The 11935-nt window shown below is 40.1% G+C and overlaps 1 protein-coding gene across 1 annotated transcript in view; it reads right to left on the bottom strand.

Moving 5' to 3' along the window:
- The window catches only part of LOC107085698 (G1/S-specific cyclin-D2-like), a 14715-nt gene extending 3030 nt beyond the window's left edge, over window positions 1–11685 (bottom strand). Inside the window, exons 1-4 of the mRNA XM_015376187.1 lie at window positions 11296–11685; window positions 9010–9225; window positions 4097–4256; window positions 2140–2288 (exon numbers count right to left, since the gene is read on the bottom strand). Of these exons, the coding sequence (XP_015231673.1) occupies window positions 2140–2288; window positions 4097–4256; window positions 9010–9225; window positions 11296–11520 (750 nt within the window). The 5' untranslated portion in view covers window positions 11521–11685. The remainder of the gene's footprint in view (window positions 1–2139; window positions 2289–4096; window positions 4257–9009; window positions 9226–11295) is intronic.
- Window positions 11686–11935: the final 250 nt, after the last annotated feature.

The following is an 11935-nucleotide window of genomic DNA, read 5'->3' as shown; positions in this document are numbered from 1 at the left end:
ACACACTGCTGTAAGAGTATAACCAGGAAGCGCGGTAGGAGGGCAAAATAGGTTTAGCGCCACCGCAGCATGGGAGGAGAATTACGCCCAGGAGCAAATGGATAAAAATAGACCGGAGGAAAAAAAAATACATGAATCGATACTCTTGCGTATCGATGCATCGGATCGTCAACTGTTGGATCGATGCATCGATACAAAACGATTTTTATTTACACCCCTAGTGGTGGCAGCATAATGCTGCGGGATGCTGCTTTAAATACAAGCCAATCATGTGAGACGAGCTGAACAAACACAAACAGACTGAGGCAATAACACAAGACCAATGCTACAATGAGCATCATGATGTGTTTGAACGGCCTAGTCAAAGTCCATCACTAAACCTGAATGTCACAGACATGCTTATAAGGTTGGAAATGAAATACCCTAAAAGTGTCCCCTCTAAATGCATCTAAAAGTTAAATAAAATGCACACAACACATTTTAGATTTACGCACAACCCAATTTCAGTCTGTAAGATAAAATAACATACCGGTAACAGAAAAGGGGATTATCAAGTTAAAAAAAATGAAGGAAAAAAATCTAATTTTATGTAAAAAAAAAAAGAAAAAACGTACTAGAGTTAGTTTTGGAGATATTTGAGGAAACATGAAGATGATTAAAGACGACCTGGAGGCGCTCGTTCTGCACACCTTTTGCTCCATTTGTCATGTAGACTGTTAAACTTTTTTAATCACATGCTTGGCATACCGGAGGGGAATTATATGTCTTGATGTAGGTGGTCCCGCCTGCATTTGGAGCAGAACAAAGAGTACCAGTGCGCTCCCAACACCAACAACAGAGCAGCAAAGCGGGAACAGGAATCCTCTCCCAGGCTGGATGCATGTTCATGCGGGCCAAGGTTCCCAGGAGGGAAGTCGCGGGTCCTGAAAGGGCTCTGGGGTCCGTCAGGCAACAGATAAGCAGACCTAAACCTCTGCATACCCTTCCTCCAACAAAAAAAGTTTGGGCTCAGAGCACGGACAATCTCACATAGAGGCCAAGAGGAAATGGCTTTGACCCACTGCACCCTGACCCCTCTGAGTTTCAGCCTAAAACAGAACACAGGACAGTGGGACCGGATGTTTTTGGAAAGAGGATCCTTTCTCCATCCTCCACCCTCCCCCAGCAGGTCTGTGCTGAAGATGTGGGAGGTCTGCCTCCCTGAGCCGAATGCAGAACCCTTAAAGAATGAGCCAAAGCTCGCAAAAAAAAAAAAAAGAAAGAAAGAAAAAAGGCCGACATTCCTTTAAAATGTAGGAATAATTGGAACCTGATGGGCTGCAGTCAGGGGATCTTGTTATGACGGCCATGTTGGGGGGCCCACGTAACCATAGTAACCCAACCACAAACTGGGAGGCTGTGTTTGTGTTGATTTTAACACTGTTTAGAGCTAAATATTGTTAAAAGAAAACAATCCGAGTGATATATGGGACTACATATTCAATTAAACTTCTACTTGCATTCCTTAAAGGTCAGGTCTGCCCCATTATTAAATTTATTTAGTGAGAGCAGTAGAGAGCCCAAAATGTCTCTGAATCTCAGATGAGAGGAGGACTTAATTACAGACTCCATTTTCCAAACTTCTTGCTTCTTTTTGACCTGTTTTCAAGCATAAATATAAAAGTCTGCTTAATTTCTGCAGCAGTCAGGCTTTAAATGGACAAAGATGGAGGGAGGAAAAGTCAAACGGTGTGAGAAAGTAATGAAGATGTCACCTTCAGCAATGAGCTAAAAAGCAGCTGATGTTTTTATTTATGCAGATATGACAGTTTGGAGAACATGGACTGCGAGCCTCTTCCTCCACCAGGAGGGGTCCACAGCTAGAGCAGGAGGCATGCACAGAAACTGCATGTGTCCCGCCACAAGAATGTGGGCTCTGAGTTTTAAGAAGACATTCCCCCCGCCGCTGCTCTTTATAGCAGCAGTCTAGCTGCCCAACCAAGAACCAAAAGGCTCTCTCCCTCCTTCGCTCCACGAAGAGCAAATAGCTTCAGTCTGCTGCGAACAAAGTCGTCAGCGTTGTTTACAGAGGAGCGCTTTACACAGCTTGCGTGCGATATTGCAATCCTGGCTGATAAGCGTTTCGGTGCAACCACTCACCACTTCAGTGTTGGTGATCTTAGCCAGCAGGTTCGTCAGGTTGTCTCGACTCAGCCTCTGGTCAGTGTGGTCCAGCTGCAGTCCGCAGATGGCGGCTGCCATGCTGCCGGTGGCGATCATGGAGGGAGGGTTCATGGCGAGGCGGTCATCTGCCGAACGAAGACAGTGAAAGAGGCGGTTCAAAGAGCAGGAGTGACAGCATCTGTCTGTGCACGGCAGGTGGAAATAGCTGAACCGTCTCCGGTCCGTACGCTGCCACAGGCAATCCAGATTTTATTTTATTTTTTTCCCACAGTCTGGATCTGAAAAGACGTAGCTACAACAAACCTGTGTGGGTTTTCCCTCCTCAGAAACCTCAGCTCTGATTGCAAAAGCAGAGCAGGAAATTTCTCCCACTCGCTGCGCAATGAGCTACAGGCACAACTCTCCCGAGTCCACATGTGAGTCTGAGAATCTTCAGCTACAGGCGGACCTAGATGGATGAAGTGCAATCCCTCCTCAGCTTATTCAAACCTAAAACTATTTGAGGTTTCTCTTATGCAATCCTGACCCTCCTGGCTCAGTACTCCTCCTATTAGAGGACATTAGTGGTTTTTACACAAAAAAAACAAAAACAATGTATGCTTTTCCTTTCACTTCAAGGATACTTTTTAATAAATCTGTCCAAAAAAGGACATTAGAGCTCCTGTAACATGAGTTAAACGGGTCGGAAGGGGTGTGAATACTTGTGCAAGCCTCTGTAACAGCGGTTCCTTCCACATCTTATTGCTGCATACAGACAATCTGACTTTTATGTCAGCAGGTCCGTACTTCTCTACTTCTTGTTTGGCGTCAAAACATTTTTCTGTCCATTAAAAGTGAAAATATAAAGAAAATATTGGAAGTTTAACACAAGCAAAGTACCTGCAGCAAAGCAAGGAAACAATCAAAGTTCTTCTGCAGCCGTGGTGGCCTGATAGCTTTAATTAAACCCTTCTACAACCATCCTGTCCTCAAGGGACCAGCTGTCCGTATAGGAGGAGCTCCGCCGATATAAGAATAACATCTCCACTCTGTATAAAACTCCAAACATTTACATTACAGCTAAACCGCAGCAGGCTTCCCCTTTTTTTTACCCCCGCTGCGGCTGCTTCATGCTTTGATATGAGCAGCTGCTTATGAATAGCAGAAGCAACCGCCGAAACACACCCAAATGCAAAAAGAAGTGTCACAAAACTGTGCAGAGAATCAAGCTGGGAATGAAGTTTGTTACAGCGACATGCGTCTGCTCCGACTGCCCTGATCCGACCACGCTGATGCCTGTGGGATTTTAATTGCACAGAAGTCACCTTCCTGTTTTGTTTCTTTCATTGAAATTAGCAGGAGAGCCGTCCTGTGACAGACTCCTACATATTATGTCTGCTGGACAATCATGTGGCAGCATTTCTGTCCAGGATATGAAAATATTAGAGGGATTCCTAGTATAGGCAAAGGAATCCCTTGAAAACATAAAGGAAAGGCCTGAGGGGACAAGCTCCCCCTTAGCTTTCAGTTTATTTTGGACATGAGGCCAGGATGGGAGGAGGAAGGAAGATCAGCCTGACTCTAAACCTTGAAGCTTCCCCGACAACAAACAATAAAGGACGACCAGCGCAGGAGCAGCTCTACATTACAGTACAGTAGAATAATTAACAGTTAGCGCTACTAATCCAGAGACATCAGATAAAAGATTCGTGGAAAAAAAACATGAGAGAGTGCTTTAAATGCTTTAAATGGCTGTGAAGAAGTGATTGAGGGGGTTTTCTAGAGAGACGAGGAAGATGAATCAGCCTGCAGAGACGTAGGTCGTCACAGATGACTCAGTCTGGGGGAATGTTCACATGTGTGGGAATATTTGGTTGAAGGAGGAATTAAAAAGCAGCAAACTGAACCTGCAAAACAAAAATGTGCAATAAAAGGCAAAGGAGCAGATTTTTACCTGTGGCACAGAGGGCGATGAATGTCAGCGTGTGTTTACGGACCATTGCCTGCTTGTCTTTGGGAAGGGGCAGCCGGCGCATGATGTGCTCTATAAAGTCATTGGGGATGACTGAGGCCATGTTCCACTTCAATTTCCCCAGGACAACCAGTTCCCAATCCTAAAGCATTAAAGAAAAAACACAAGTCTGTTTGTTAAAAACTGTGATTCTAGACAAAAAAAAAAAACACACCCAGCCGGGCTTTAATGGTGTACTGCCATGACTTCATCTGCCATAAAAAAGATCACAGCCGCTCTTTATTCCCAGAGGAAACGACTCCGTAAGAAGAGTAACTTTTCTTCAGTTTATATCTCCTCACTGTATCTTATTATCTACATGCCTTTCTCATTCCCCGCATCCTTTGTGTTCATATCGCCAGCATGTGACAAGCTTTGCCCTCTTCAGAGGCCCTGCCAATAGACGGCAACCCTCCTAGCTTCCTGTCACAAGCCTCAAACAGCTACAAGTTCACACTGCACAAGCAACAGTCGGCCTTTGTAGAAAGCAAAACAGGTCTTTGCATTTTCACCTTTTAATTTCCTGTGTTTCCATATCATTGCAGTCATAGCTGAAAGATTTAGTTATCTACTAATCATCTCTTGTTAAACCTTCGCTATCAAGTCAATAAAAGGCTAATTATTAACGAGGATCTTCACATTTCTTCACATTAATGACAACCTTTGTATTAAATCGTTGTATGTGATCTATTTTTGCCACTGACTTTAAATAAAAAATGCATTGATTTGAATGGACTTTCAATCAATTTATATCTTTACTCTTTAACTGGAGTGGATCTGATATCTTACACCAAACGGAAATTGGGTATTATGAAGGAAAAGCACTGAGCTTGGTACAAAAAGCAAGCTTCACCTACATGCATCGCCCAAACGGCAACCTAGTCAGATTTTATATGCTGGTAAAGTCATGCTTTAGGACCAATTCTGTTTCAAGCTGCCTTAAACATCGAGCCATTGTTTTAGGCTACAGATTCAAAAGGTTAAATTTAATGACAGACTGTGAGTTTTTGAATTTCTACACCAGCTGCTAACTGCTTGCATTCATAGGCTTTCAGACGAATGGCACTCTGATGGCATAGTATATTCCATTTCTTTGTTGGTAAACAAGCAGATTCATATTTAACATAACATGTCATTATAGGTAAGATGACACAAAGCGACTTCCAGGTGAGGTGAAAAATGTATAAAATGTTTCAATCCAAAAAGGATAAGAGATGAGCAGAGCTTGTGGTACAATAGGGGCGATTGGGATGACAGAAGCTGCAGCTAGAACTGTTGTATTGCCAGCAGATGGCGACGAAGCGCATCTCTGCTGAACAAGCCTGATGCAAGAATTGCTTCCATGCTTGAAAAGGACAAGGTAAACACTCAGTATGACCGCTTTGTTAATTTTAACAAACTTTTATTTTTTGGTGTAGGTGGGGTAAGTTATTGACCCCTTTATCACACAGACCAACCGCATCGTCTTCCCTCAAGTCACAATGGACTGAAGATCTGTTTTTTGCCTTCATTTCTTATTTTTCCATAGTGTCACAAATGCAAAAACCAAACAAAAAAGCACTTATAATTTATTTGAACGTTTAGATTAAACTGTTTCATTTATTGATCCATAACCTGCACAGTTCTCAAATCGGTTAAAATTAGATTTTTATCAATTTCCGGCCTGTTTCTCCTAAAGTCTAAGACTCTCCACATCTAACACAGAGGATAAAAATGTATATAATTCTATTGGTTTGCACAGACAAAAAGGTGATCAAAATTAATCTGTTAGGAAAAACCTGTGGTCTCAAAGTTTAATTGGAGAGGCAGAAACATCTCATCTATTGTAATAAAGATAAAGTTGGCTAGCTAATATCAGTCCATAAATAATCCCAGGTTTAAGGTAATGGTAAGTCTGAGCTTAGAGCTATCCAGTCCTAGCCTTGTGAGACCATCCTGATCTCGCGAGCTTTCAAGGTTTCACTCGCAGATCAGTCTGGAGACTCTCCGTTAAAGAAAATTTGGAGCCGTTCACCAAACGAACGTCCAATCAGCGTTGGCTTTGAGGCGGGTTGAGGTGTGACGCAACGAGAAGAGCGACAGTTCAGTCTAAAGAACATGGCGGCTTCAGCCGATGAAACTAGCGTTAGCGTGGCTATCGAGCAAGTTTTATCGGAATTACAGAGTATTTCTTCACTGAAAGAAGAGCAAAACACTGCTCTGGAGGCTGATCTATCAATTGTCTCCTCTTCGTCGTCGCTCTGTTACATCATATGCTTCGTTGATCTGATTGGTTTATTTGGCCCGTCTATCACCAACATAGGCCAAACAGCTAACCAGTATTTTCGCCCCTTCCCAAAATTACTTCAACGGAAGGTTTCCAGATGGATATGCGGAGCAAATCCATCTGGCGGAGTCAGGTTAATCCAGTCCTGGAGGGCTATCATTCGGAGAGTTTTAGAAGAATCTCCTTTCAAACACAATTTCATGCAAAGGCTGAATTTCCTCAGTATGTCTTTCCGGAAACCAGCCACTCATTTGGTTAAGAAGTGTTGGAGGAGGGATGCATCTAAAACGTAGTAGGGTGGTGGCTCTCCTGGGCTGGATTATACTACAAACAAGATGGCAGCATGTCCATCCTTTACATGGTGTCTGCTCTTCTTTGGTCTTTAAATTAAATCTATTTAAATGTTTCTTCCAACCTATCATTGTGCTTTAGAATGTTAAAAAACAGAACATTTAGAAAAAATCAATGACTTTCTGAGGATGTTTTGGATCACATTGGGTTCCTAACATTCTCTACTTTTCATGACTTTGGAGAGTTGTAGATAATCTTTTTTTTGTGTGTTCCAAGGTGAGCACACCTGCTAAGATGCTAAACCAGGACATTACTCCTGAAACCACTTGTACTTTGACTACTGAACAATCTGTACAACCAAAATATTAGCTGGCATTCGATGTTAATCCTTCACCCTGAACCCGTTATCCCTGCACAGATTTAGGAGATGCTGCTTGGTGTCATGATCCCTGTTGCCTCTCTAACCAGAGTCTGGAAAAAAACAACCTAATGGTTGCCGCTCTATGACGCTCTTTATGCAAATATCTGGATTCATCTGCAGCTGCTAAGTCTAAAAAGTGAAACCCAACTTGTATCATTTTGAACTGCTGGCTATAAATGTTCAAACCTAGTAAATCTACAACCATGATGGTGATCTGTATTTGTGTTCCCAAGTTGTCAAGCATTCATTACCCAAGTTCCCATATCAAGCTATACTAAGGTATTAAAGATTTACAGTTTTACAAGCAGTTATCCATCATCTGACCTCTGCAGCTATACGGAACTGAGTCCCGTACCCCTCCCCCTTCCTGTGGATGTGCAATCATGGTCGGCTGCAGACTGACCTGTTCATCCACTATTAGCAGCTTTATTAACTCAGAAGTACACTTTGTTTAACCAATGTTTTCCCCCTAAATCTATGCCAACAAATGTTTGTTGAAAATAAATGCTACTAAATCCTATTTGATAATAACCAAAAAAGATAGGTAAATGTCTTAGGTTGCAATGTTTGTAGTGAAGGACGTTATATCTTGAAATTTTCCCCACATCACATTCTTAAATCTTTGATTTCAAAATCCAATATGGCTGCTGTGCTCATAGAGCACGGTTAGAGATGCAAGAGAAAGAGTTTCACATGTTTATAATTCATAATAATGAAACTCAAATTGTATTTATGGTTTTCTTTTGGCTATAGATTCAATTCAACATATCTTTGTTGTAAAGAGGTGCGGTGATATAGGGGTTAACTGATGCATTTTAATGCTGGAAATTTAAATTTCCCATTAAATTAGCTCTGAGTGCAATACACCATCATAAGACAGGAGAAGCTGTGTCATTGTCTTGATGAAGATTTGTGATGTTTGAATGCTGTTTAAAAAAAAAAGAAAAGCAAAAAGGTCCTGTCTATTGGTTTTAGTAGTTCTAAAGGCTAAAAGTAGAAAAACATCTTCAGAACATCCTAATCCAGGATGGCTAATTAGCAGCACAAGAAATCCAAAAAGAAAAACATTTTAATCTAATTTAGTAAAATCTGAAATATAATTAAAAACAAACTGCACAGCTAAATCCAGACAAAACTATTCAACATTTAAACATGGTGACATAAAAAAAAAAAAAAAACAGATGACTGTAACTTCTCATTTCCTCTACGGTAAAGCTAATCCCCTACAATGCAAACGTAGTAAGCATTGAAACCCCGACACCAGTTAGGGACCGTCCCCCACCGGCTTTCTACCAAAAAGGCCTTTATCATCTCGGACGCCGGTAACCAGTCACACTTGCTTGGGTTTCCTGTGCATAACCCAAATCTTACGAGCTTATGTTAAAAGGAAGATCAGTGATAGTAAGATGAGAAGTGAAGATCGTCTGCTCACTTCCTGAACACTGAAAACAGTCCTGACAACCTTTGCTTTAATCTGTCCTGTTTTAAAGGCCTTAACATGTTAAAAATCCAACAAATTATATTTCCTGATGATTGATAGTGCACAAAAGATTGAAAATACTCACCTCCTAGCATTCCTCATGCTAAAACTAAACGGGAAACAGCTAAAACCCTGATAAATAATGATATCTCTATCTTGTACTGCATTGTTAGCACTAGATGGCATCACAAACCCCTGCAGTCCACGTGAATCCACAGCACAGACGTGGCTGTGTTGTTGCACAGTTTCGCTTGTGATGAAAATTGGATACTTCCTGTGAGACTAATTCAGCTATTAGCATTATAAAATCCTCCAAAAAAAGAATGTGATGCAGCATTTTCAAAGGCTCACATGAATGCATGAAGGAATGAATGACTGAAGGAAACCTTGGTTCTTACCAGCAGCTCTCGTGGTGTGATGGAGTTGTCTGTGTAAACGCAGAGCTTCTCTGCTGATAGAGGCCTGCAGTCCTTCAGCTTGGCGGCCAGGAAGATGCACACAGCACCCAAAAGCTGCAAATAGTTTTTTCTTGTGGGCATGGTTGCTAAAAATCTGTCCAAATAATTAATGGCTAAAGGGAAGACATCTTGGTTGGTGTTTTCCTCCTCACAAACCTGCATGACAGACATTTAATAGAGAAAAAGATCCATTTGTTTAATCTAAAAGGAAAGTTCATTAACAAGCTTTTAAATTCTTAGAAAAAGACGTTAAAAGCTTGGTTGATTTTTTATTTTTTTTTAATTGCACAAAATAAACCGTAGAGAAGTTTAACACAGTGGTTCACAGGTTTAGAAAGAGTTTCCCTAAAAGAAAAAAATCCCTTTAAAGATCAATACAGTTTATGACCACCAGGGGAAAACGTCTCCATTGTTACTGGTCTACTGGGTCAGCTGAACTAGTTTTCTATAAGTTGCTTATAGTTCAGGTATGGCAAATGAGCTGAAAAATTACCAAGAAGTCACATGTCATGGTTTACATTTATATTCATTAAAAGGAATTATTTTTCAAAGAACTAACATAAAAGTGAGCTGCTAATGTGGTTGACAGTCCATCATTCACATTCATCAAAACAACATTTCAGTTTTGCTAATAGAAAATTAACTGGTCCTCCCTTTAAATACTTCAGGTTAAGCTTGTCTGAGATGCAGCTTTCGTTTTAATGACATTAAGCCTTTCAACAGATTCCCCGCCAACATATTTCCAACGTCTTCCTAATGCTAAATTTTGGTAATATTGTTGAGTTCAATTTCCTAATTGGTCAGTTACTGGAGCCTCAGATATCCAAATGTAGACTTATGCAACAAAATGTGGTTAGTCTAAATTGTAGAAGTAAAGCTTATTTTAATAATTATTTAATCAGGGTGTAATTACGCTGACAACCACCAGGGGCAGACTAAGTTATGGTAAATAAATGTTTACAACTTGAATGTTCAAAGAAATGGGGACAGGTGATTTGGCCTCTTTAAATATTCATGACTTATAATTCAAGGCACTTTGCAGCCTTCTGAAAAAATAATATACATTAAATTAAACATTAAAATCTAAAATAAAATAAAAAAAAACTAAGAAAACAGGCTCACTCTCCAGAATTTATTACCTAACAAATAGGATGTAGTTTATTTGAACTTAAAAAAATAATGACAAATTATTGATGAGCTTGGATAAAGTCTATTTGTTTTTCTTTTCAGATATTTCGATATGCATCGTGGGTTTTTATCTTGAAAGAGTGCGCAGTGACGTCATGAGGTGCAGGCTGATAGTGAAAGTTGTGTCGCAGTGAATCTGGTGAATGCAAGGTTTTTAAAGTTAGAAAATAATTATAAAAAAATAAAAATATGATTATTCGTTTTTACCACTAAAGAAAATAAAGAAAATGGGTCAAATTTCGATGTAGTTCTGCATTTCAAAACTAAATAACTTGTTTAATTTTAGAGCATTAAATGCATCAGAACGTGTTTGCTCTTTAGAGAAAAAAAGCAGGCCTAGGTGGCTTTGTGAGCAGGGACATAGTTTCTTTCCCTTTTAGTGCCTTTTATTGGCTTATTTTTTTTGCACCAATTCACTGAATGAAATGCAAAAGAATTAAGCAAATGATCTAAGTAGGAAGTCCTTCTGCAACTCCCTTCTCGTTTTTTCTAATCCTCTTCCTCGTTGGCGATTGATTCATTAATGAAAGTTATTCGAAACTTTTTTTAGATGCATATAAACTGCCTCATAAAACACTTTGCAAAAGTAGCATGTGATGAAATGTTAATACTTTGTAGATATTTGTATTCACTAAACAGAGAGCGCCTCTGCCTGCTTCTGGTTTCAAAGCTGAGTCGCTTTTTCAAAAATCTGTAAAAATTAGTAAAAAATTAAAATTCTCAAATTTTCGACTATGTAAATTAAGATAAACTTGTTAGCTGTCGTCTGATCACGCTTTGAAGCAAATCAGACATACAGATTGGCTTTAAATTGATGTAAATAAATGGCTGAGCACATTGAGGCAGATTTTTCTCCTGGGTGGAATTTCCGACTCCCCCACGCCTTTGGTGAGTCACTCTCATTCAATTGTAAAATAGGTTAACAACCAGAACAGCTTTTCTTTGAACTTATCCCTCGGTTAAAACCACTTTTAGAATAAATATAAAACATGCAAACAAACGGGACAGAAGTTAAGCAGGCAGAACTTTCCTACAAACCTCATGCATCCAGTCTGCAACCATTTTTCTCATATAAGGCTGAATGTCCTTCTGGACCCGCTGGAAATACGAACACTGAGGTAAAAAACTCTCCTCGATAGTTAATAAACTCTGCAGCACTCTGTCATCATAGAGGATGTTTGGGTCAGGCTTGGCTTTCACGGCTGTGTCCGACTCCATGCAATACAGCCCCATGACCAGGGCTCCCTTCTCTTCTTCCCCCATTTCTCTAAACTTTTTTCTAACTAAAGTTATACAAATAATATATATATATATAAATAAATATCACAATGACTTCACCAGCCGACTGGAGGAGTAAAAGTCCCCGAGACGAAGCATGAGGCTGAGGCAACGAGGTTCACTCCCGACCTGCTGCCTCTCGGGTCTGCTTCTTCCTCCAGGCAGCTGAGGCAGCTAACTACGACACAACATCCGGCATCTTCAAAATAAAAGCCCCGGCATTTAAAGTATTGCGTTTGATCATACAATAGAAAATAAAAGAATTAAATAGAAACAGACACACACATACAAGCGCAAAAGAATAGGGGTTCACAATTAATTTAAAATACGAAAGGGCAAAAATATTTCAATATAACTATATTAAATTAAGATCTAAAATTATATTTAATAAAACATTAAT

The sequence above is a fragment of the Cyprinodon variegatus genome, unplaced genomic scaffold, assembly GCF_000732505.1.
Source record: "Cyprinodon variegatus isolate N-32 unplaced genomic scaffold, C_variegatus-1.0 Scaffold7, whole genome shotgun sequence".
In the NCBI taxonomy this organism is placed as follows: Eukaryota; Metazoa; Chordata; class Actinopteri; order Cyprinodontiformes; family Cyprinodontidae; genus Cyprinodon; species Cyprinodon variegatus.
Note: the sequence above shows the minus strand (reverse complement) of the source record. Positions and strands in the feature narration are given on the sequence as shown.